The 27,018-nt window shown below is 43.7% G+C and overlaps 1 protein-coding gene across 1 annotated transcript in view; it reads left to right on the forward strand.

The window, feature by feature from the left end:
• The window catches only part of ZNHIT6 (zinc finger HIT-type containing 6), a 133,397-nt gene that overhangs the window by 60,339 nt on the left and 46,040 nt on the right, over window positions 1–27,018 (forward strand). The window contains exons 6-8 of the mRNA XM_033915247.1: window positions 22,463–22,531; window positions 22,775–22,855; window positions 26,928–27,005. Coding sequence (XP_033771138.1) covers window positions 22,463–22,531; window positions 22,775–22,855; window positions 26,928–27,005 — 228 coding nt within the window. The remainder of the gene's footprint in view (window positions 1–22,462; window positions 22,532–22,774; window positions 22,856–26,927; window positions 27,006–27,018) is intronic.

Here is a 27,018-nt window from a genome sequence, read left to right on the forward strand (position 1 = left end):
ACATTACTTATTACTAAGTTCATAAACTGAATCTAATATAATAAAACGGTAAGCCGCACATGCGCACTTCCTAAGCGTGCGTCCGATTTCCGTGAGCTGTAGCACACATAGGAAGTGCGCATGCGCGGCTTACGGTCTGGCCTCACGCGAGGCAAGACAAGTGGCATGCGCGCTCTTCCCTGCTCTCCACCGCTGCCAGCTGCTAGCACCCCCTGCCCTCTCCGTCGCCTCCAGGCTCCACTGGCGTAGGCAGCACTATAAACACGCTGCTTCGCACCCTTCTCTGCCGATTTCCTCTGCCGCGTCTCTGATGACCTCATCGGAGACAGACGTGGCAGAGGAAATCGGCAGAGAAGGGCGCGAAGCAGCGTGTTTAAAGTGCTGCCTACGCGGCTGCAGTCCCGAGGTTTTTAATCCTTTGTCTTATCTTTAAGCTGCGATGAGCAAAAATATGCAACTGAAAAGGTTTCACAAATTACATCGGGAGCTGTTTAATCAAGCAGCCGTTTAATCAAGCAGCCATTTACCACGAGCTCATGCTTTTTATATTTCTCTTCACTTCTGCCACTGCTCCTAAACCATGCTATCCAGGGAGTAATTGGGAATGTCGGGCACTAGAGAACAGAATGGAACGTTCCTGGCCTCCTACATGGTTGCAGATTTTCAGGCGGTGGGAGGGTTAGGCCGACAACGGCAGTAAAAGAAGGGGGAGGGGCCGAAAGTAGCAGGGAAGATAAGATAAGAAAAGGGAAAGGGGGAGTGGGGGAAAATGCTGCTACTGCTTCTATACAGGAAAGGGGGGGGGATAGGAGGGAAATGCTGTTGCTGCTGCATAGGGAAGTGGGATGGAAATGCTGCTGCACAGGGAAATGGGGAAAAATGACAGCCAGACAGCGGGAGGGAGGGAGACAGAAAGAAAGAAAAACAAAGGGGCAGGGATAGGGACAGAAAGAAAGACAGAGAAAGGGGGCCAGAGAGAGAGTCAGCGGGAGAGGGAAAGGGGGCTGCTTTGGGGGGAGGGGGAGAGGGGTGTGCTTGGGACAAACAGCTTTGCTCTGGGGGGAACACAGAAGGGGCCATGGAGAGAGAGGGATAGGGGGCTGCTTTGGGGGGAGGGGTGTGTTGGGGGAGACAGAAGGGGCCATGGAGAGATAGGGAATGGGGACAGACAGCTTTGCTCTGGGGGGGAAGACAGAAGAGGGCCATGGAGAGACATTTGGGGGGGAGGTGGGTGCTGGGGGCACACAGCTTTAATCGGGGGGGGAGGGGGAGACAGAAGGATACAGACAGCGGCCAAGGAGAGAGAGATAAAGAAACACAGACAGACAGACACATCTATTCTAGCACCCGTTAATGGCTTAAAGACTAGTAATGAATATTTAGTTATCATAAGGAAATAAGACTTGAAACACATACCTAGACTTTTTTTGTAACTTTTGGAAAGGATTGAAACTACAGATTGAAAATGCGGATCTTTTATTGCAACACCCACAAAGGGTCATAAGAACATAAATTGCCGCTGCTGGGTCAGACCGGTGGTCCATCCTGCCCAGCAGTCTGCTCACGCGGCGGCCCCCAGGTCAAAGACCAGTGCTCTAAATGAGTTCAGCCTCACCTGCGTACGTCCCAGTTTAGCAGGAACTTGAAAGCTTAGTCTTGAAACCCTGGAGAGTGTTTCCCCTACAACAGCCTCCACTCTTTGCGGATGAGAAGTTCTCATCTGCGCAGAGTTACATCTAAGATTGTTTTTAGTTTCTAATCCATGACCTTCTGTATCGGGATCTTTAGAGACCCCTGATGAAGACAGCATCGTCGAAACACAGAATCTCCACACAAATTTGATCAGTATTTCAAGTTAAGAAAACCATCCCTAATACTAGGTGCAGGATTATCACAAGAACCCTTACCACCTACAAAGTGGATGATGGTAAGTGCTCACGTTAATTTTTATTAATGGCCATACACTAAGGGCAACATTAGCTCATGGCCATTGGTACAAAAAATGGAAAATTGGCCATAGTGTATGGGGAAGACAGCCTGTGTAAGAGTGCACTAAGGCCAATTTTTGCCACAGCTTAGTAAAAGAGCCTTCCTAAGTTTTCAACCTAAAATTCCTTTTAATTTAGGAACTTAAGATTAAGTTTATAAATTTAGATCTGCCATTTTGTTTGCATAGATTTGAGCCTGTTGCTTAAATCAGGTCTGAGCTCCTAACTTATTTTTCCCACCTTAACGCACCCTTGTTGCTATCCACTTTTTATGCTCCTACATTTAGGAATTTAGTAAAATTTTGAATATAAATTTAGGCACACAATGTAAATTTTCAGGGTCCAGTTTAAGAGCTAACTCTAAAGATGGGAGCGTTTCTTTTTGCATATTGGGCCCTTTGTGATCTATTTATGACATGAAGGGTCAGATTTACTAAAAGACTTTTCCCATCTTGTATTTTATAGGGAAAAGATTTCATATATCTGGCCTAAAGTGAGCAACCTACCATTTATGATTTTCAGCAGAGTACCTTATTGCCACAGAACGCAGAATACAGATCAGGCAAATTTGTTGCATGTCCATTTTAACCACCTTTTTTTGGGACCCCTGATGAAGACGTGTTGATCAAAACACGGACCATATTGGGTTCCCCAATCTGTAAAAAGTGGTCTATTTGTGCGCAACAAATTTTTTCTTTGTCCAAAGAAACTTTGCCTGCATCTTGTGCATCTGTCTGCAGTTTTTCTCTTGTCTTTGTTTCACCAAAGTGAGCAGCAGTCATATTGTCAGTGCAGCAGCAAAAGGGCATAAGGTGGAGAAGTATGGGTTTTCAGACTTGGCTTTATGCCCTTTTGCCACAGTGCCAGCACAGTCTGACAGTTCTCTTGATTTCCTTTGTCCCTGTTCCAGCTGTGCAGAAAGTCATCTGACATGCATTCAAAACAGGATAATGTTGGGTGGATACACTAAAGGGAGAGTGATTAAAATGGAAGATACTTATACTTGCCCCCCATATATGTGTACCTGCTTTTCTTTTCCCAAAATCTACAACTATTTTTATGGCATAACTTCTGTTGGGTGAAGTGAGTACAGCTCTGTTCTTGCTATAGTGCTTTCTAGCTAGTCCATGCAAGTTTTAGGAGAAGAGAATGCTGGATTTTTTTTTTTTTTAAATAAATCTTTATTCATTTTAGAACCAACAAAAGTGCAACATTATCCAACAATTTACAAAATAAAGCAGCACTTAATTCCATCAATTGATATAAGTATATATCCCATCACCTACCCACCCTTTCATACAGTATAAAGATAATCCAGAATAATACAAATGACCAATATAAGCAAATTACAATTAAAAAATATTCCCCCCACCTACCCTTCCTGGATGTATATAATAAACGGATTTTAATTTCCCTTACACAAAAGTAAATATTGCTTTAGTGTGCTTTTTCATATTTTTGAGTATTGTATTAAAATAATTCTTTATTTCTTAGATTTTCCACCCAAAAATGTTTTTCAAATAATTTTGGAACCATACAGATGCTTCAAAGAGGGAAAAAAATCTTTATAGCATTATAGAACATTTTTCATTAAAAAAATTGCTCCAAGGAGGTAATTACCAGAAGGAAATATTCCTTTGAAGTCTCTTTGTATAGTATAATTAAATTTCCTTTGCAAATACAACTGTTTTTCTAATGATGGGTGACAAAGAAGACTTAGAAGTGTGGATGCTGTTTGTGTAGCATCAGTAAAAGGCCCAGCTTTTCTCTTGTAGAAGTAAACTAAAAAGTGTCACAGCACTAAGTAAATAACTCGGACCATAGGAAAACAAACCTGAGCCTAAATGCACTAAACACTCTGATCATGCACCAGTGTTCACTAAACCAGTTTGACTGGTTTAGCGACCGACTGAATTTGCTGACCCTGTATTCAAAATGACTCACTGCGTGGTTTTTCATGCGTTCATACATTCTCCGAATCTGGCATGCAAATGACCTCATTACTATTGAAATGAGGTCATTAATATTAAAACAAGTCATCCGATTGATGGCCTAACATTGCAATGCCATAGTCTGATTGCTAATACCTACCCAAAAAAGACGACCTGTCATTTGTTTTCATTTTTTCCCATGGGCACAGATGTGTTTGACACACCCACAATATCTGACCCATAAAAAAAAAGTTGCCCCCCTCCCAAATTCCACATAAAAATAGAGGCAGGAGGCTTGCCCACTCCCTCCTGCCACCGGATGCTCCCCCTGAACCAGCCCCCATACCTCTAGCAACAGAGCAATGAAAACAAAATATATAAATAAGTACCGTATAAATGTGCATAAAATTATACATAAAAATTTAAATATATCCATAAATATAAAAGTATGAGAGCATATTAGTTGAATCTTAATCCATATAAAATAATCATATTGTAATCCAGGGGTAATAATTTTATTTATTTATTTATTTTTCTTATATACCGCTATACCCTAAGTTCGAAGCGGTTTACAGTGAAGTTGTGTCTATAGAGAGTACAGTGTTAACAGAAGGATACAGGATAATACAAAGTGATCAGGTACTGGGTGATACAATAAGGTACAAAATATTAACACGATAAATAGTTACAGTATGTTAGCAAAGTACTGGGGTGTTTACAAAAGGTACAAGATATTAACAAGAGAACAGTTACAGGATGTTTATAGTAAGATACAGGAAAGTACAAGGTGAGAGTGGGTACTGGGTGATTACAGTAGGTTCAAGATATTAACAAGAGAACAGTTACAGGATGTTTACAATCAGATACAGGATGTTATACTAAGTTATAGGATGATACAATATGAACAGTTACTAGGGATCAGTGCTGTTTACAGCTAGATATATATGATGGGCGTAAGAGAGGTACAGCATTAGACGCTGGGGGAGGGGAAAAGGAAGGGGAGGGCTTTCGAGGCGGTTTATAATTGGTAGGAGGAGAGTTTAGGTGGTGTTGAAGAGGCGGGTCTTCAGAGATTTTCTGAAGTCCGCGTATGATGTGGCTTCGAGTATTGGTTTTGCTAGCCATGTGTTCAGTTGGGCTGCCTGGAAAGAAAGCATTCTGTTTAGGTACTTCTTGTAGTGATATGATTTCAGGGATGGGTAAGTAAAGAGGTTTGTTCTGCGGGAGGTCTTTTTTGGGCAGTAGGTGAGGAATTGGTAAGCTAGGTAGGTTGGTAGCATCCCGAAGATCGCTTTGAAGCTGATGCAGGCAAACTTGAAAAGTATTCTGGATTCTACTGGTAACCAGTGGAATTTTTGGAGGTATGGAGAGATGTGTTCCCATTTCTTGAGTCCGAATATGAGACGGACGGCAGTGTTTTGGATTAATCTTAGCTTTTGGAAGGACTTTTTGTATGCTCCCAAAAATATTATGTTGCAGTAGTCCAGAGTACCCAAGATGGAGGCTTGTACTAGTAGACGAAAGGATGATTCATCGAAGAATTTTTTGATGGTGCGAAGTTTCCATAGGGTAGAGATACATATTTTGAACATTAGATCAGTGTGTTTTTCTAGTGTTAGGTGTCTGTCAAGGGTAACCCCTAGTATTTTAATAGATTGATCAATTTCGTAATCTTTGCCATTCATGTGGATCTTGTTATCTTTTATCTGCTCATTGGGAGAGGCTAGGAAAAATTTGGTCTTTTCTGTGTTCAGTTTGAGTTTGTAGGCCTTCATCCAGAGTTCTATTTGGTTTAGGATATTGGATAGGTAAGTGATGAAACTCGGAGAAATATCGGATAATGGAAGTACGACGGTGATATCGTCAGCATAAATGTGGAAGGTGAGATTTAAGCTCTGTAATAGGTGTCCCAATGAGATGAGGTAGATATTGAAAAGGGTCGGTGAGAGCGGGGAGCCTTGGGGGAGTCCACAGTTGTTCCAGCTGAAGGAGAGGTTATCATCTTTGAGTACTTGATAAGACCTGAGCTCAAGAAATCCCCGGAACCAGGTAAGGGTGTTTCCTGAGATGCCTATTGATTCTAAACAGTGCAGCATGATGGAGTGGTCAACTAGGTCAAAGGCGCTGCTTAGATCCAGTTGGAGGATCAAAGCGTTGGAGCCTTGACTGAGAAGGGAGTGTAGGAAGTTTAGAAGGGAGGCCATTATAGTTTCGGTGCTGAAGCCAGGTCTGAAACCAGATTGGTTGGTATGTAGTAGGTTGAATTTGTCGAAGTATTTGTTTAGGTAGCATTTACCAGGCCTTCCATTAATTTGGCAGCCAGAGGAATATTTGCGACGAGTCTGTAGTTGGCGATGTTGTTGGTTGCTTCTTTTTTGTTCTTTTTTATAGGGTTAATAATAATTTGGCCTAGGTCTTCTGGGAATTTCCCGAAGGATAATTGTAGATTGATCCAGCTTAGAAGGTCGGTTTTGAAGCTAATAGGGGCAGATTTCATCACGTGGGGGGGGGGCAGGGGTCTAATTTGCAGTAAGATTTTGTATATTTATTGTAGTACTTGATGAACGATAGCCAGTCTGTTCCTTGAAGTTGGACCAGCTCATATCGGCTTTAGAAGAGGAGTCGGGGTCCTGGAGTATGGTGTAGTTCCAGTGGGAATCTTGTGAGTTTGGGAGGGCAAGTCTTGATTTAGATATTTTTGAGTTGAAGAAATCGGCCAGGTCGTGTGCTGTGATCGTGGAATCTTCTACTGGGTTTGTGTAGGGGTGGGTGTCAGACAGGTCGTTGACAAGTTTGAATAATTTGCTACTGTTTAAGGGGGTATTGCCTATAATGTTGGCGTAGAAGGTTTTTTTCTTTTTAGCGATGGTGTTTTTGTAGTTAGCTAGCATTTGGCGCCAGGCGTCTCTGGATTCTGGTGTTCCTAACTTTGTCCATTTCCTTTCTAATCTTCTTAATTCTCTCTTTATCCCAAGGAGTTCTGAGTCAAACCAGCCTGATAGGTTTCTAGGTCTGAACCTTCTTTTCTTCAGTGGGGCCATTTCGTTTAGGATTTGGGTGCTGGTGGAGATCCAGGAGTTCATGAAGAGGTTGGGATCCTCGTCATGGTTGTGGATAATGTCATAGTGAGACCAGAATTCTACAGGGTTGAGTTTGCCTCTGCTTGTTTTGAATAGGGTGGGTTTGTGTTTAGCTTTCCTCGTGTTTGGTGTCTGTTGCCATTCCAATTCGAAGTTGCATATTTTGTGGTCGGACCAAAGTGAGTCTGACCAGGTTTCTGATATCAATCGGATCGTAGGGTTTGTTGAATGTGAGTTGGTCAGTGATACAATGTCCAGTTGGTGGCCTTTTGTGTGGGTTGATATTGGGGGGGAATGCAGGAAGCTTAGGGAGATTAGAAAGGACCAGCAATCGGTGGATTCAGGTAGATCTGGATTCTCTAAATGTAGGTTTAGGTCGCCGCATAAGAGGTTGTAAGGGCCCGAAAGTGAGTTGGATAACAGGAATTCCTGAAATTCTTCTTTGGCTGCTGACCATTGTTTGGGTGGGATATATGTCAGAATGATAGTAAGGGAGTCGACTAGCAGTTCTGATTGAAGCTTTAGAGAGAAGATTTCCAAGGTGGGGGAGGATTTAGAGCTGAGCATGGAGCTGTTTAAGTTGTCCTTAAGGATTACGGCCAGACCCCCACCCCTACCTCTTTCTCTTGCTAAGGAGAGAATTTTGAAGTTAGGGGGGAGGCATTCTTGAATGATGATGTCTTCATCTGAGAGTAGCCAAGTCTCTGTTAGTATGACGAAGTCAGGGTTGGTGTCGGTGAGCCAGTCGTGGATTAATTGGGATTTGTTCCTCATAGATCTTATGTTTAGGTAGGAACCTCTGAGGCTGGCATAGGTTAGAGAGGCGGAGGAGGGGGGATGGGAGGGAGCTATGTTTTTTAGTACTCTGGTTTTTTTGGTATAGGGTCTGGAAGGTCTGTGGAAAGTAGTTAGGATTGGGATCTCTTGGATATTGAAGGAAGCCTCGAAAAGGGTAGGGGGGGTTTGGGCTTGAAGGTGCGAATAGAGTAGGGGGTGGGGGGAGGGAGAAGGAAGGGTGGGGCGGTTGCCTTGCTTCTTGGGCTAAGTAAGTGTAAGATAATAAGGAGTAACCACATGCTGTGATAGGGGGATCCCATGTTAATGCACTGATTTAACAGAGTAGCGTGTAAGTGGTAGTACAGAAAGTTGAGGTGCTAAGTCAGAAAAAATTATGTGCTGTAGAGACAGATAAACCGTGGGGTAATGACTAAACAAGTTAAGACTGGGCAATTAAATACAAGATGCTGTAACAGATTAAAGGTGGGAAGTTGTGATATGAAGCTGTTACCTGACTTGGAGGTCGACAGGAGTTCAGGTGATCTGGTCTTTGTGGTGCAGGCGCTCCACGAAGGCGCTCACTAAGGCGCAGGCGCCTTTGTCGTGCGCCTTCGTCGGCGCGCCGAACGGCAGCGCGCTGTTGGCGCTGGGCCTTTTGTAAGTGTGTCCTCCGGCTGGATCGGGGGGGGGGGGGGGGGCGGATCAGGGCTCCCACGCTGGTCCCAATCTGGCTGGCTTCAGTAGCTGGGTGCAGGTGCTGGGCCTTTTGTATGTGTGTCCTCCGACTGGATCGGGGGGGGCGGATCAGGGCTCCCACGCTGATCCCAATCTGGCTGGCTTCAGTAGCTGGGTGCAGACGCTGGGCCTTTTGTATGTGTGTCCTCCGGCTGGATCGGGGGGGGGGGGCGGATCAGGGCTCCCACGCTGGTCCCGATCTGGCTAGCTTCAGTAGCTGGGTGCAGGTGCTGGGCCTTTTGTATGTGTGTCCTCCGGCTGGATCGGGGGGGGCGGATCAGGGCTCCCACGCTGGTCCCAATCTGGCTGGCTTCAGTAGCTGGGTGCAGGCGCTGGGCCTTTTGTATGTGTGTCCTCCGGCTGGATCGGGGGGGGGGATCAGGGCTCCCACGCTGGTCCCGATCTGGCTGGCTTCAGTAGCTGGGTGCAGGTGCTGGGCCTTTTGTATGTGTGTCCTCCGGCTGGATCGGGGGGGGGGGGGGGCGGATCAGGGCTCCCACGCTGGTCCCAATCTGGCTGGCTTCAGTAGCTGGGTGCAGGCGCTGGGCCTTTTGTATGTGTGTCCTCCGGCTGGATCGGGGGGGGGGGGGGAGGCGGATCAGGGCTCCCACGCTGGTCCCGATCTGGCTGGCTTCAGTAGCTGGGTGCAGGTGCTGGGCCTTTTGTATGTGTGTCCTCCGGCTGGATCGGGGGGGGGGGGGGGCGGATCAGGGCTCCCATCTGGTCCCAATCTGGCTGGCTTCAGTAGCTGGGTGCAGGCGCTGGGCCTTTTGTATGTGTGTCCTCCAGCTGGATCGGGGGGGGGGGAGCAGGGCTCCCATGCTGGTCCCGATCTGGTTGGCTTCAGTAGCTGGGTGCAGGCGCTGGGCCTTTTGTATGTGTGTCCTCCGGCTGGATCGGGGGGGGGGGGGCCGAGCAGGGCTCCCACGCTGGTCCCGATCTGGCTGGCTTCAGTAGCTGGGTGCAGGCGCTGGGCCTTTTGTATGTGTGTCCTCCGGCTGGATCGGGGGGGCGGATCAGTGCTCCCACGCTGGTCCCGATCTGGCTGGCTTCAGTAGCTGGGTGCAGGCACTGGGCCTTTTGTATGTGTATCCTCCGGCTGGATCGGGGGGGGGGGGGCGGAGCAGGGCTCCCACGCTGGTCCCGATCTGGCTGGCTTCAGTAGCTTCAGTAGCCGGTGCCCGGTCAGGTTTTCAGGATATCCACAATAAATATGCATCTGATAGATTTGCATCTCAAGGAGGCGGTGCATGCAAATCCATCTCAAACAAATTCATTGTGGATATCCTGAAAACCTGACCTGGCTCTGGTTCTCGAGGACCAGAATTGCCTACGTCTGTTGTAATCTATAAAATACCCAAGAGATTTAAAATGAAATACAATTTGTTGGTAAACTTCATGCAAAACAAGAAAAAATATACATACATACCACAATCTACTTACTTAAGGTTTAGAAGTTGTAAATGGACAGTTAAACATTAAAATCCTGAGCCTTAGATAAATTGGCACAGTTTGATTCATTTGTGTGATCTTAATACTTGTATTTTCTGTAGTCTAATTTATTGATTGATTGGTTACCTATGTTTGTGTCTTTCCTATATCGATTTTCTGTGGTTCATATTTTTTATGTACAGTGGAACCAGAAGCATGCTCGTAAACCAAAATACTCGTGTATCAAAGCGAGTTTCCCCATAAGAAATAATGGAAACTCGCTTTGATACGTTTCCCCTCCCCCCCCCGTGCGAATTGGCACCCCCTCCCCCGAACAACTTAAACTTACCCCCCCCCTCCCCATCTGGCACCGGCACGCAGCCCACAGGACGTGCCAGTGCCGCTAGAAGATCTTCCTGCCGGCCTTGAGCATGCATCTGCCCATGCTCAAGGACTTCTAATTCTCCCTCTCACCGAGAATCTCACCACTGTAGGCAGTCAGCTGGCATCTCTTCCCCTCGCTGGTGCCTCTGCACCTCTCCTCTTCCAGCAAACCCACCCCCAACCGACGTAGTAATAGCAGTTTCTGTGTATGTATGGACAGCAACATGATGATGTCATGCATGTCATTGACATCCACGCATTTCTGAATGCCCTCCAACTGCGGCTTCAGAATGTTTGTTTGCAGGACACTGATGTAGGGTGTGCTTTCTGGTTTTCTTATGTAGTCCCTAGTATGAGGTTATCCTGTTTCTTTTAGTTCTGGGGTAGCCCTTTTAATTATTTTTTTTTAATTCAAATTTTTGCTGCTGGGAAATAGTGTGATTGCATTCCCTCTAAGCCAGGGGTAGGGAACTCCGGTCCTCGAGAGCCGTATTCCAGTCGGGTTTTCAGGATTTCCCCAATGAATATGCATGAGATCTATTTGCATGCACTGCTTTCAATGCATATTCATTGGGGAAATCCTGAAAACCCAACTGGAATACGGCTCTCGAGGACCGGAGTTCCCTACCCCTGCTCTAAGCAGTCAGAAGATGATGATAAAATAAATCTGCATCTGGTCTTAGAGAAAATTGGTTGCATAGATTTAAAATGAAGGGTTCTCTTCCAAGCTCAGTTGCTCTGTTTTGTCAGGAGAAGAGGACATGTTTGGTGCTTTTTCATCTTTCACAATTACAGGAGATTTTACTTTCATACAACCACATTGATCTAGGGCAGATTTCCCAACCCAGTCCTTGGGACACACCTAACCAGTCAGGTTTTCAGGATACATACAGTGAATGGGCATGAAATAGATTTGTATAGGAAGGGAATAATGTATGCAGAATAATGTATGCAGAATTTGTGGGCATCCTCAAAACCTGACTGATTAGGTGTATCCTGAGGACTGGGTTGAGAATTCCTGATAAACTATAGCTGTGTCCAGTCAGGAGATATCTCCAGCATCAGAGATTGGTGGCTTTGTGATATCACTCATGGCAGATTAGGCCATTGCTTTTTCCAAAATTAGGATTATTTTAGATACATGATAGCAGATAAAGGTCAAATGGCCCATCAAGTCTGCCATTTGAAGCATCCACTATCTATTCCTCTCCCCAAGAGTTCCCATGTGCCTGTCCCTCAGTTTCATGAATTCAGACAGTCTTGTCTCTACCAGGAGACTATTCCACACATCTACTACATCCTTTCTGCAAAAAAAAGAAAAAAATTTCCTTAGATTACTCCTGAACCTCTTAACTTTCTCCCATGCCCTCTCATTGCGGACTTTTCCTTTATTTGAAAAAGCTTGCCTTCTGTATATTAATGCCACTGAGAGATTTAAATATCTCTATCATGTCTCTGCCTCTCACCTTTCTTCCAGAGTATACATTTTAAGGTCTCTAAGATTCTCTATATGCTCTGATGAAGACCACTAAGGAGTTTTGTTGCGGCCCTCTAAACTGAATCCATCTTGGTTATATCTTTTTGAAGGTGCAGTCTCCAGAATTGCACACAGTATTCTAAATGGGTCCTCACCAGAGACTTATACAACAGTACTGTCGCCTTCTTTTTCCTACTGGCCATTCCTCTCCTTATGTACCCGTGCATCCTCCTGGCTTTGATCGTCACCTTTTCTACCTGTTTTGCTACTGTAAGTCATCAAACACAACCACCCCATGTCCTGCTCTTCTTTCTTAAATAGAAGTGCTTTGCTCCCTATACTATACTGTTTTCATGGATTTCTGCAGCCCTGCATGTTTTAGCATTCATTCTTCAAGTTTGCTAGATCCCATCTCCATGTTATCCACACCCTTCGGGGTGTCTATTCTTTTTTTTGTGTTATCATATTTATTAGGCAGAGCAAACCATGTACAACAAGTCAGTGGTACATAACAGGTAATGAGAAACACAATGAAAAGGAACAGTGCAGTTATACATGAAAAATATGGGTATCAAGAACAGTTCCACATGGCTTAAACCAGCCCGTTTTCTCCGGACTATAAAGTGCTTACAGAACATCGAATCCCCAAACGATTCACCTAATGGATCTTCATACCAACATCCATACACACTTTCATACCCCATTCACGCACAACCAGTCAGAATAAGGTCCTGCCATAGACTTTCACACTGCAATCAGGACTATCACAGCTGTCATCCGAGAAATACAGTAGAAATGGAGAGATCGTAACATAAACGGGTGAGTAATCAGCAACCATCTACAACCAGCAATTGAGTATACAGAGAACAAGACTCATATCAGATCAGTTCAGGGGAGAGGCGCTGTCAGGAGACGCTTCCATAGGGTGCAATAAGCAGCCCACGAGGCCTGTGTTCTGGAAGTGTATGTGTCCAATTCAAATCTGGCTTGCGTCTTCATTCTAGCCAGCCATAAAGGGAAGGTAGGGGCCTCCGCTGTGGACCATCGCTGCAATACCAGCGATTTGCCTAGAAGAATAGCGTGCAGAATAAATTTCTGATCTGAGATGTCCAGGCCCTGTTGCGTGAAATCTTGTACATCCCCTAGTAAAAGCGCTGCAGAGTTCCAGGCAAAAGTACATTGGAGAACATGTTCAAGGCATCGGTGAATTGGGCCCCAAAACGTAAGAGTCGGGCAGTCGAAGAAGGTATGAAGAAATGTACCCGGTGCGGATGCACAACGGACACAATTAGCGTCAGTCCACAAATGCATGCGTGCTCCACGGATTCTAGTTATGTACGTTCTATGTAGTAACTTGAATTGTATTTCCTGTAAAGAAACTGCCTTCACCAACAAATAAATGTTCTTGAAAAACGCATGTAAATCTTGTACAGTGACAGTTCTTCCCATTTCATGTGACCATTCCCTGGCCAAAACCACCAGAGACCTCTCGGGTTGATGGTCTCGACAGGCAGAATACCAGCGAGAAATAGAGTTCATGGAGGATGGAGTCTCCAGAAAAATGTCGTCAAGGGATCCACTCTCCCATCGGCCATCACAACGGGCAATCTGGGGGGTGACATAATGTTGAAGTGGTAAATAAGTATGAATGTGCCGTGAGGGTAGGCCCCAGGCTGTTTGTACCTGAAGAAAAGAGGGAAAACTCCCCCCCCAAGGTCTATAAGCGCCCCCACTGTAGTGTCCCGCACTCCCCGAGTTGATAGACCCCCCAGACGTGACATACCAGGAGGGAAGTCAGGGTTGCGAAGTATGGAGAGAAAAGGGGAAAAATCGGGTGTTCGGGTCTGTTTTTTTCGCCACCATACCCAGGCCTTTCGAAACGAGTTCAAAAAGGGCAATAAGGGTGAGGAAAAGAGGGAAGAATGAGTACCAGAACGCCCACCCGAGCGTCCATGGAGAAAGGAGGAAAAAGAGATGGGTAGGCAGCATGTGTCCAGGAGGTCCGTAGGGGATGGGGACGAGGAGGGATCCGGAGCTAGTTGCGGGTGCATCCATCGAAGTAAGGCTGCCACATTATACACGCGGATGTCAGGTAAGTTCAGGCCGCCATGTTGTTTTGCACGTAACAGTTTGGAAAAACTAATGCGGGGCGCCCTGTCTCGCCAGATAAATGATCGAATAGTGGCTATATACGCACGTTCGTCGGAGGGAGATACCCAAACAGGGATGGCTTGAATGGGGTATAGTATTTTGGGAAAAAGTATCATTTTGACCAGTGCGACTCTGCCCATTAGGGATAGAGGCAAAGCCCTCCATCGGTGGCACAGAGTTTTGATTTTACCAATTGCATTGGTAATGTTAGCTGTGTATAATCGTTTGGGGTCACAATACAACATGATACCCAGGTATTTAAGTTTCCCAGGGGCCACTCCTACTCCTAAGTTCTCCGTCCAGCGTGGTGTACCCGTCGCCCCAAGAAGGAGTGCCTCCGTCTTGTCAAAGTTTATCTTGAGGCCCGAAAATCGCCCATACAATTGTATAAGAGACATGAGGCGTGGCATGTTGGAGTCCGCATGGTTAATGTAAAGGAGCATGTCGTCTGCAAACAGACTGATGCGGAATTCACGCGTCCCCACGCGGAGGCCCTCAAGGTGCGGATCTTGCCGTATGCGCTGTGCTAGGGGTTCCAAGGATAGTAGGAAAAGAAGAGGGGATAGTGGGCAACCTTGTCGTGTACCGCGGCCTAGCGGAAAGGACGCCGATAACTCCCCGTTCACCAGAAGCTGCGAGGATGGACGGGTGTAGAGAGCCGTTATCCACCCCACAAAGTCACCAGTGATGCCAAATCTCCCCAGGACCCAAAAAAGATGTTCCCATGAGACCATATCGAAGGCCTTCTCAACGTCCAGGCTGGCAATAAGGGCCCGTGCCTCAGAGGAATGAGAGGCCTGCAAGACCGTTAGGACCTTCAAGAGGTTGAGAGAAGCATGTCGACCAGGAACAAACCCGACCTGGTCTTCATGTATCAGGTGCGGTAGAAAAACATTCAACCGTTTCGCAAGTATGCTACCCAGGATTTTAACATCCTGGTTGAGGAGTGATATTGGTCGATATGATCCCAATTGGTCCTGCGGGCGGCCCGGTTTGGGTAGGATAATAACATGCGCTCGGTTGTGTGTATCCCCAGGTGGGAGAGCGGATAAGAGTCCGGTATAGTAGGATTGCAGGGCTGGGAGAACCGTAGGGGGTAACAGCTTGTAAAACTCCGGCCCCATGCCATCAGGGCCTGGAGTTTTTGCAAGAGTGAGGTTTCCAATAGCCGTCTGGATTTCTTGCCCCGAAATAGGGGAGTTCAATGTGCGCTGTTGTTCCTCAGATAAGGATGGTAATGAGAGGTTTGTGAAAAAGTTCTCTCTGGCTTGGGGGTCGTCTGGTGTTGCCGAGTAGAGATCCCTATAGAAACTGACAAATTTCTCTGCAATATCCCCGGGAACGGTGTGGAGTCGACCTGCCTTATCTTTAATACTAGTGATGACATGTCTGGCCTTGGGCGGTCTAACCAAGTTGGCTAGCATACGTCCCGTTTTGTTACCCCAAGCATGCAGCTTATATTTGTAGAAATATATGCTTCGTTGAGCTCGGGTATCAAAGAGATGATTGATCTTATCCTTCAGTTGTTTTAAAGAGGACCTGATCGAAGGGGTAAGGTTAGATATGTGCACCCGACGCAGCTCCTGAAGCTCGCGTGTGAGAGCAAGGAGCTCTCCCTCGCAGCGCTTTTTCAGAGCGGAGGAGTACGCCAATATGTGTCCGCGCATGACAGCCTTTGCGGCCTCCCAGTAAACGACCGGTCCCACGTCCACCACGGAATTGGTACAAAGAAAGTCCTCCCATTTTTTTTTTTGAAAAATTCATGAAAAGTTTTGTCTGCGTATAATTGTGGGGACATACGCCAGATGCGTTCTCCGGAGGACCGCAAGAACTGGAGAGCGATGTGCAGTAGAGAGTGGTCAGATAGGGTCGGAGCGAGCATGGCAGCCGATGCGAACTTGGGGAACCAGAGTTCGGATACAAGGAAGTGATCAAGGCGAGAGTAGGACAAATGAGGATGGGAGTAGAAAGAGTAGTCGCGCTCCTCGGGGTGGAGAGTTCTCCAGACATCTAGTAATCCCAATTCCCTCATAAGATAATTCACACCCTTATCGAAATGAGCTTTGGGGGCACGTTTCGCTGGATGGCAATCCAGAGCGGGGTTGACGGTTATGTTGAAGTCTCCCCCTAGCACAATTAAGCTGGATATGTGAGGAGTCAGAAGTGTAACCAAGTGTGAGAAAAAATCGGGAGAGTAAGTATTGGGAGCGTAGACATTGCATAATACGGTCTGCTGTCCCCATAAGTCACCTACTAGCATAACATATCTCCCCTCGGGGTCCGCCACCTGGTGTTGCACAGTGAACGGTATTCTTTTGTGTATGAGAATGGCCACTCCCCGTTGTCTAGAGCTATAGGAGGCGAAGCCAATCTGTCCCACCCAATCCCGTTTCAACTTACGATGTTCGTCGTCCATGAAATGTGTTTCCTGGAGAAATGCAATGTCCGTGTGTTCCCTTCTGAGATATGCGAGAAGCTTGGTACGTTTTATGGGAGAGTGGATCCCGTCTACATTAAGCGAAGATATTTTCAAAGAAGACATAGCATTACATATGCATTATAAACAAAGCTTTTAGATGCAAAAAAAGTCACGGAGCAGGGGACGTCCCAGCCATATCCCCCCTCCACAGTGTATGACAGCAATAGATATTTCTTAGTATTAGTGAGCATCTGGTCCCGGCAGTGATAGTCAGCAATCCCATGCAGCACCCATTCAGACAGTCTCATGCATACCCCCCATTCACTCCCCCCCCCACAAGCAGAACGGAACAAATCCCCCCTCCCCCCCGAACCATGTAATCTTCCTAAAGCGCCCACTGAGAGCGGGAAAATAAGAACAGTGAACATAAAACAGCCCCGGGCCACGCCCCACATGCAATACAAAATATAAACAAAATAGTGCCCTCTGGTATAAACATAAAACACAGTGTAGCTTCATATCAGCGATAAGTAAAGAAAACAAAAAGGAAAATTGGCTTCAGAGTCACAACCAGGAAAGGGTCATATAAAGAAATAAAGCAATGAAGAGCCAAACTTAGATATTCAGACCGTTCGTCGTGCTACCAACGCCCAAGTCATCTGTTTAGAAGCATGCTGGATCGGGCTGAGTCGCAAGTTCAGAATCCTCCTCTGCCATCTATTTCCGACCCGCGGCAGCGGGTCTCAAATGCCAGGGAACGGAGCAGAGACTAAAGCCGTTGTTTGTGGAGGCTCAATGAGGATTATTATCCGGAGGAATTGGCGCAGGCAGTTGCAGGATAAACTTCTCCAAATCTCTCGGGGTCTCAAAGTAAAGGGCTTTGTTGTTATAAAACACCCGCGCCCGGGCAGGATAGAGAAGGGACACCCGAATATTGCGCCGGTATAGTGTATTGCAATGGGGCGCCATCGCCTTCCGCCGAGATGAGATAAGGGGGGAGAAATCTTGAAATATCAGGATCTTTTTGCCATCATAAAGAAAGTCTACCCCTTTACGGAAGTGAGCCAGTATCCGTTCCTTTATCGCAAAGTTGAGAAACCTGGCGAGAACTGGCCGCGGTCGCGTGTCGTCCGCCGCCCGTTGGCCCACATGGTGTGCTCGTTCTATCTGGACAAGTAGGCCCGGATCTGTGTGTTCCAAAGTCTTCGTTAGCCAGTTCTCTAACCCCTTGCGTAGATCCACTTCCCGGATTGTTGCAGGTAGCCTTATGAACCTCAGATTCTTTCTCCTCCCTCGATTTTCGTGGTCATCCACGCGGTCCTGCAGGGATTTGTTAGAGGTTTCCAGGGCCCGCAATCGTTCTTCAAAAGTGGCAGCCTGATCTTCCTGGCGTGCCACCCGATCCTCGACACGCTGCAAACGGCCTGCGTGGTTATCCAGGCTTTCCTTGATGTCTTCCATGAACGTGTGTATTTTGGCCAGCTTGTCCTCCATTACTAGCGTTAAGGATCGGGTTAATTATTGCACTGCTGCCTCCTGTAACGTAAACATAGGAACCTCGTGGCTGTCCGCCATTTTTGGCTCCTGCGGCTTCACCTTGTCTCGTGTGCCCCGTTGCGGTTTTGAGGTCATCGCTCGCACTGTGCACCCCGAAAAAACCGTCGGCGCGATCAGCGATGTACGAGGTGGTCAGAGGTCCTCTCAAACACGGAGGTATGTTGAAATACTGCAGGTAATGTGCAGGTTTAGTGCAGCGTGGCCCGGAGCCGTGGAGAGACACGTCCGCTCAAGCGCACGGCATCACGTGACCCCCCCGGGGTGTCTATTCTATTACAGAGTTTGATATCCACAAAAAGACAAACTTTACCAGACAGTCCCTTCCACAGTATTGCTCACAAAGATGTTAAAAAGAACTGGTCCACGGACAGATCCCTGTGGCACTCCACTAACATCCTTCTCCTCAAAGCAAACTCCATTTACTACTGCTCTCTGTCTCCTTCCACTTAACCAGTTTTTAATCCAGTCCATCACTTTAAGGCACATACCGAGAGTACTTAGTTTATTTATCATTTGCTTATTAAGAAAGTTGAAAGCTGACTTCTGCCTTTTCTTATTCAAACAAGATTGCAGAAAGAAGTATATTTTGACCAAATTTGCTTCTGTGCCTCTGTTCTAACTTATGATAAACCAATATGATCTCTAATCTTTCTTCAGAATATTTTCGCATTCCTTGTTTTTATCAAGTTTATCCCTAAATTCAAAGTGTTCATAGAATGGCTGCCTCAGTAGCATAATCTCTAGAGAACCACCTTCAGAGAAACAAACTCCCAATCTCTGGGTTGCTGACCTTACTCTCCAGCCTGGCTGCATTGATAGGGCAGTGAGTTCCCCTTTAAAGAGTTGCACTGAATCTGACCTTGCATCTCAGGAAAAGCTGCTGTGTTTAACAAACTGAGAATCGGTGTTGATTCCAGCAAACAGATTCTGTAAATCTCAAGTGTTGGAGAAAGCAATAACTCACATGCAGAATTAAGGGTACTTAGCAACAAATTTGTTTTCTGCTGTTTTTGCTACTGCATGCACGTATGCAATTTTTTTTGTTTGTTTGTTTCCTTCTGCAGAATTCCACGGGATTACTTAAAATCCAAATTATGCTGAACCCAACACATTTGTTTGTCAGATTGAGATAAGCCACTTAAAATTTACTATCTTAGCCATTGCATGAATTTAATATTTTATACAATAGACAAAATTAGTACATAAAGTATACTAACAGCAGCAGGTGTTAATTAGGTTACATTCATTTTAACTTTGTCTTTGATATCTGCCTAATTACCCTGTTTTTGCTGTGAAGATTATTATGCTTTGGTAATCCCTCGGAGCCAAATTCAGAAATTGTGGTTTATATTCATGGTTCATTAAGATTAATGAAATGATGCCACGGTCGTCTTTGTTGTCTTGATGATAGTGTTGACATTGGTGCGAACTTGAGATGGCCCTCCTAGTTGGAAATTTTGTATATTCCTTCTTTCTGCCACGGTAGATTTTTAACTTGCTTAATTTGTACTGCACTGCTTTCTAGGTATCTTGGGATTGATTTAGGGCAGGGGTAGGGAACTTGGTCCTCGAGAGCCATATTCCAGTTGGGTTTTCAGGATTTCCCTAATGAATATGCATGAGATCTAGTTACATGCACTGCTTTCAATGCATATTCATTGGGGAAATCCTGAAAACCCGACTGGAATACGGCTCTCGAGGACCAGAGTTTCCTACCCCTGATTTAAGGCCTCTTGTATCAAACTGCACTAGCAGTTTGTAGCGCCGTGATCCGCTCTGAATGGCCCACGCTGCCCCTGATGTTCATAGAGTTCCTATGAGCGTCGGGAGCAGCGCAGGCCATTCAGCGCGGCTCTCTGCGCTAAAAACTGTTAGCGCAGTTTGATAGAGCAGGTCCTAAGAGTGTAATGTATTATTACCAGCAGTAACCATACTTAAGATAGGCAGGCTGAATAGGCCAAATAGTCTTTATCTTCCTTTATTTTTCTGTTTCTTTAATGGGTGTATGGCCATATACAGTAGACTTTAATTGGCACCCATGGAGATTGATAGATGCCAGATAACTGTAGTTTCTGGTTGCTTGAGAGTTACTATTAAAAATAGGCCTAACTATACCCCATGCTATGCCATACCATAAAGTCTTCCAGACAAACTACTGGACATGTGGTAGGTAAAGTACTCGGGTATGGTGTACCAAGTTTACACTTAAATTTCTGCCAGAAATTGATTTTTATTTTCTTTTTCATATAAAAGTATTACAGTATTTCTTTTTTTTTTTTCTGGTTGCTCGAGAGTTCTGGTTGCTTGAGTTCCGGTTAACAGAAAGAGTATTTTATATGGTCACATTCAGCTTAATTCTGCAATAGGTGCTAAAAATTATGCTTGCAAATTTGGGCACTTGCCCAATTTAATTAATTAACTTAATTATGCTAATTGGAATTAAAATTTATGTACATTTTTAGGCACGGAATCCTATGCATGGTTTCAAAAGGGTGACATGGCCATGGGAAGTTCATGGATGAATCGGTGGCATTACTGCAATTTACATACGCAGTTATAGAATAAGGGGGAACTGTGCCTAATTTAAGCAAGAGGATTTGCACCATGTTTTAGTTGCTGTGAACGCCCATGTCTAAAGTTAGGCAAAAGTTAGGCGAGGTTCCCAGTGATATTCTATAAATGGCACCTAACTTTAAGCAAAAATAAAGTTGGTTAATATCTTATCTTGCATGGGCCGGAGGAGGGCCTACATTATCATAGATATTTGGAAAAATAAGCCTCAAAGGCCCAACAAACATAGATATTCTGGAGCACAGGATCTTTATCATCGGCTTGTAACTCTAGAAAAAAAGCAGCCCAGCAAAAAAAACCTACTTGTAGAAAAAGCAATCTTCTTCCAAAAAACAGAGTTACTATTTAACAATAAACCATCTCCCAGCACAGGAAAGAAAAGTACAAAAAAGCAAAATTCAAATTTGAACCTCATTATTATTTTTTTGTTATTACACTGTAGACACTGTATATATGAATTCACATCATATGTGGTCAAGTAACTTGGAACCCAGTTTGCACAGTATACTGGGTCTACAGAGTACTCCTATGCACTTTAAATACCCTTTGACAAATAAATGAAGTTAAGTAAATATGTAATTAATTTGATTTGTGATGGAGATTCTCTTTAGTTTGTGAGAACTGTGACCTCATCTGGGATTTAGAAAATCTATGAAGACTGATCTATTTGGCAAATATTTTGATTAATTAACTGTGCATATACTGTGTACACTTGTTTTTTTAATTTTTGTTAACTACACAGAACCACAAGGTAGCTGCGATATATAACAAATTTTGTTATGTTATATATTTTGGCCCGGTATTTGATATAAAGCACATACATTCTCTTTGAAACCTCATCAGGGAAATAAATCTCCCTTTCAGTTGAACTATTCCCATTACATTACTGGGAGTGGGGTGTGTTTATAGAATTTGAGGAAAAGAAGAAAGGACTGTGGAATGCAATGATCTTGACAAGGCATTTAAGACAAGTCAAATAAAAATAAAAGATCAAAAATAAAATAATCTCCACTTCATGAGTAACTAATGTGTAATGTGATGCGCACCCTACACGGTCCGTGTTTCGGCAAAAAGCCTTCTTCAGGGGTCCTGACCTGGACCCCTGATGCCGAAACACTGACCTGAACCCCTGAAGAAGGCTTTTTTCCGAAACACGGACCGTGTAGGGTGCGCATCACATTACACATTAGTTACTCATGAAGTGGAGATTATTTTATTTTTGATCTTTTATTTTTATTTGACTTGTCTTAACCTTTTCCTATCGTAATACATTTTATGTTACGCTGGTTCCAATCATAATTATTTTAGCAAAGTTTTGTATTATTCACAGTTATCATTTACAGCTATTGTAAACATAATGTAAATAAGTCATAAGTCTGTAAATTCAAATATTTTGTGTTCCTGGCTCTTTATTAGTATGGGACATACGATGGCAATGACAGTTTTGGAATGTCCCGTCATCCGGAACACACAATAGGAAAAGGTTAATAAACGCCTTGTCAAGATCATTGCATTCCACAGTCCATTCTTCGTTTGTTCTTTGGACTTCTGTTCTTTGACTGTGGAACACCTGGGCTCTTACTTTGTTTGTTCCTATGGAATTTGAGGCACATTTAATCATTTTGAAATCCCAATTGATTAAATAGTCTAGATCAGGGGTGTCCAACCTTTTGGCTTCTCTAGGCAGCATTGGCTGAAAAAAATGTTTCTGGGGCCGCACAGACACGCAAACGCTGCAGCAAGACAGAGGAGGGAGCCGGCAAGACGGTAAACACCCGGGGGCAGCAGAGGAAAACACTGCATCACCCTTGACCGGGGCCGCACAAAATACTTCACTGGGCTGCATGTGGCCCTCGGGCCGCAGGTTGGACACCCCTGGCCAATATACTTTTCAGTTCGAATGATCTTTGTTTAACCTGTTTGATGTTTTACTTTTGTTCTTGTTCTTGTTTTTTTTCCAGCCAAAACAGATTCTACTGGCATTTAAAGCTTGTATTTCCCCAAAGTCATGCTGAATATATAGCCAAAAGGTACCTATTTTCATTTGTAAGGTGGTATCATGAACTTGCTCAAAATAATGTGAATGCCCTTAAGCTAGCATGGCAGCAGTGCTTCCATTTTCACCTTTAGTAAATAAAAGCTGATGCAAGCAGAAGTGATTTCCAGTAGTGCGTGTGTTAGCTGAGGTTGAATTCTGCACAAAGAACTGCGAGAATCATGAATCCTCCTCTGCCTTATGTAATGTGCTTTGTTTTGTTTTTTTTTGGGTGCAGGGTTCCAGATAACAAAACACTTCATGAGATCCTAAACAAATATATTGGTCCCAAAGAATCTGATCCTGTAATTCGTCAAAGGTAATCTGAACACAGATTCCTTGTCTGCTAAAATGATTCCAGACTACTTTTAGTAAATTTTTAATTGCAGTATTTAATCTGATTTTGTTGCATTGACATTTTAGGACCCCTGTGTAGTAACCTGGGCTCACAGTTTAACTGCAGAAATCACCATTTTGGAGCATGTAATAGATGGGATCTGCGCCTTATAGCTTAATGCAGCAGATAACTTGTTATGGTCAGCTATTTCTCAAGAGCTATAACTTCCCACATTGTTCCTTATCTGCCTTACAGTTAACACACAAAGCAGCACTCCCAAAAAATCACCAACACCCTAACAGTTAGTTAACTGCATGTAACTAACTGCACGAGTTATATGAATATTCCCCTGAGGCAGCCAGCTTGACCAGCAAAACAAGAATTCTCGTCAGATTTTTGTAACAGACTGAAGCAGTGTTTGGCGACTGACCACGACGCCTAACTACAAAACGTTCAGGAAAGAATTGAAAACTATGCTATTCAAGAAATTTGTCAAATGATCTAACTAAACCTTATCGACCCTTCCCCAGATCCTGACGCATACTCTGTCAACCATGTAATCTCCCTGGGCATGCCAAGGCCGATTCTTTCTGTAGAACTGAAAGGTATTGGCAGGATAGAAGAGACCAATGTAATGTAAAGATGGACAGCAGTGGTTTGAAGCAGCATTGGAGATTTAAACAACTGTGTTCCAAATAAGTGTGTAGTTTGCCTTACATGAATGCTACAGTGAGTGGGCTGCCCTTATTTACTGCAAGATGATCTGCGTTTTGCAAGCTGAGACTGGAGGTTTTTTTATGCCAGTGATCTTATATAGCAGTATTTATTGCATTTATGTTCATTACTGCTGAATTGTACTGAGGCTTTTTTCTCCACCTCATTTATGAGTTTTGAAGTACTTTTTTGGTTTTTCAACAGTTTAATATTCATTTTTGAATTTTTATTTTTTTTTTTTTTCAAAATCTTTATTCATTTTTATATCTCACAACAAGTGAACAATAATACAATTGGTTCATACAAATCACTTGAAAATATTTTCTATTATCATTGTAAATACATAAATTTAAGTCCCTCCCCCACCCTCCCCTTCCACCAATAATATAATTCAAGCATATTATACATATATTATATTCAAAGATACTGAAAAGCCAGTACAATAACAATATACCCCCTTTCCATTCTTATAACATACTATTTGTGCATAAAAGGTGTCTAATCATCACATTATGCTGTCAATGGCCCTCAAATCTTTTAAAAATTATTATAGTTCCCTTTTTGTATGCATTTTTGAATTTATTAAAACATGTATTTTACTACAAGTCATGCTGTTTAAGTATTGAGTCTCATTACACAAAGGCAATTCTGGTCCTCGAGAGCCGGAGCCAGGTTAGGTTTTCCAGGATATCCACAATGAATATGTATGAGATGGATTTGCATGCACTGCCTCCTTGAGATGCAAATCTATCTCATGCATATTTATTGTGGATATCCTGAAAACCTGACCTGGCTCCGGCTCTCGAGGATCGGAATTGCCTACCCCTGTACTAGGGGATGAGCTGGGGTGGTGAAGAGTTATCTGCTATCTTAAGGCTAGGGTTTCTGGATTTTAATCTGGCAATCTACAGAGCCTAAGAAGAGTTGTGGGCAGTATCGGCTTCTTTTCAGATGCTGATACTAGTAGCATTGACTGTGAGCACTGCTGTTGCTGCAAGTACTGTGACAATCAGTGACGCCCTCTCTATATAAGGAAGTATCAACCCAATCGGATCTTCTTTGGGAGATAGTGAACATAAGCTGCCTTTCTAGTGATTGTAATCCTTTTGGCATGTAACCACTAATTTCAATCTGCGTCACAACTGCCAAATGAGCAGTATAGCGTCTGACAATGGCGTTTAGCTCAAAAATATTCACAAAGGGAGTTACCTGAATATTTTTGAGCTAAACGCCATTTTTGAGCTTAATGCAATTATTGTCAGACGCTATACTGCTCATTTGGCAGTTGTGATGCAGACTGAAATTAGTGGTTACATGCCAAAAGGATTACAGTCACTTTATATAAGCACTAGAAAGGCAGCTTGGATTCACTATCCCTAGGGCTCTTCAGCTTGGAGAAGAGACTGCTCAAGGGTGATAGAGGTCTATACAATCCTGAGTGGAGTGGAAAAGGGTAGATATGAATTGCTTTTTTACTCTTTCCAAAAATACTAGGACTAGGGGGCATGTAATGAAGCTACTAAGTAGTAGATTTAAAGCAAATTGGAGAGAATATTTCTTTACACATGTAATTTAAACTCTGGAATTCATGGAGAATGTGGTGAAATCAGTTAGCTTAGCAGGATTTTAAAAATGGATAAATTCCACTGCTTATTCTTAAGATAAGCAGCTTAAAATCCATTTGTTTTTATTGGGATCTAGCTCGGGGCTTGGGACCTAGGTTGGCCACCATGAAAACAGACTACTGGGCTTGAAGGACTATTGGTCTGACCCAGTAAGGCTATTCTTATGTTCCTATGTTCTAGCCCTTAGTTATTTTACAATCAAAAGAACAGAAATTAATAATTTTGAAAGCAGAATTATTTTGTGGTCAAGCCATTCAGATTTTTTCTGATATCTCCAAATCAACCCAAATGAGACATAAAGCTTTTCTTCAGTTAAAATCAAGGGTATTTGAAATTGGTGCATCATTCATTAATTCTTAAATTTCCCTGCAAATTCTTAATTGATTATAAAATGTGCTATGGCCCAGATTCTCTAACCAGCACCGTTGTTGGCAGCCACCTTAAAATGGCCACTGATCACTTGTCAATCACCCAACAGCGCCGGGTACAGAATTATGCCTCTGGCAAAGGTAGGTGCCGGAAATATAGGCCGGGATTTTCTAGGCGTACATTTCTGAAGCCTACCTTTTGATGTGAATCGTGCTTTCATGGCATGATTCTGACACCGATTTTGTAAGCGCCTTGAAACTCAGTTAAAAACTTCTTTTAAACTGTGGCTTTTGTTTTTACTGAGCTTTGGTGCCAACTGGCCCCATTTACAGAATCTGAGGCCATGTTCTCCTTGATTCTATTAACTTAAAATCTTTCCTGGTTGGGAAACCAGGTAAGGGAGAGCTACCTATGACATAAATTGAGTTATATAGGGTTTTTCTTAAGATTTTTCAAGAGAAAAAGTTCAGTTCTGGTATTATAATTTGCTGGTATTTCTTATACTGAAGATTATTGTATTGGGTATGGTAGAGGATGTTCCCACGATGTAGAAATAGAATTTGAAGTGTATATTTAAAATTTGTATTCCCTATTTTTTTGTTCCTTTTTTCCCTGAATCTTTTTGTAAAGAGTATATAAGTTCTAATAAAAAAAATTTTAAGCATAATTCTTAAAAATGTAAAAGATTATTTTTATGGAACACTGGGTACTGCACCATATCAGCCCAAAAGAGATTTGGCCAAATAATTTACACACACACACACCTCTCCGCCTTTTACTAAGCCCGATAGCTTGGGTTGGCATGGTAAATGCTCCGATGTTCACAGAAATTTAATAGTCATTGAAGCATTTGCCACATGGCACTTGACTGCGTGACTTAGTAAAAGGGAGCCTTAATAAGCCCAGATGAAAACTAATTTTGTCGTCTTTTTTTTTTTTCCCTCCAGAATACAAACTGCTACTATTTTATGTAAAAAATAAAATACTAGTAAACCTGCAGGTGAATCAAACTCCTGTTATCGAAGTCTGAGCACAAGTCCGCATATACTGAAATATTTCCCAATACCCTTATCAATTACTTAAATCAGCCAAAAACTCTGGAGTCCCTTGCTGAGGCTTTGATTGTGCCTTCAGGACAAAATGTTATTCCACATATCTGATCAGATGCGTTCTAGAGAAACTTTACCACATTTGAAATGCAGTCGGGAAATTAGCTTTTCTATCTCTTTATTTTTTTTTTGTTCAGTGCATGTGAATGTCTAGTATTTCCCTAGTGAAACCGACCTTACTTTCCTGTCGATGAATGTTTGGCTGTGTTTACTATGGCCTGTTTCCCTTATTTTCAGATTAAAGGCTTATATCCTGTCTCAGTCAGGAGTCAGTGTGTTTATCAAGGCAGAACGCGAGAAGCACAACTCGGCCAGGTGAGAGATTTAT

Source organism: Geotrypetes seraphini, chromosome 12 (assembly GCF_902459505.1).
Source record: "Geotrypetes seraphini chromosome 12, aGeoSer1.1, whole genome shotgun sequence".
In the NCBI taxonomy this organism is placed as follows: domain Eukaryota; kingdom Metazoa; phylum Chordata; class Amphibia; order Gymnophiona; family Dermophiidae; genus Geotrypetes; species Geotrypetes seraphini.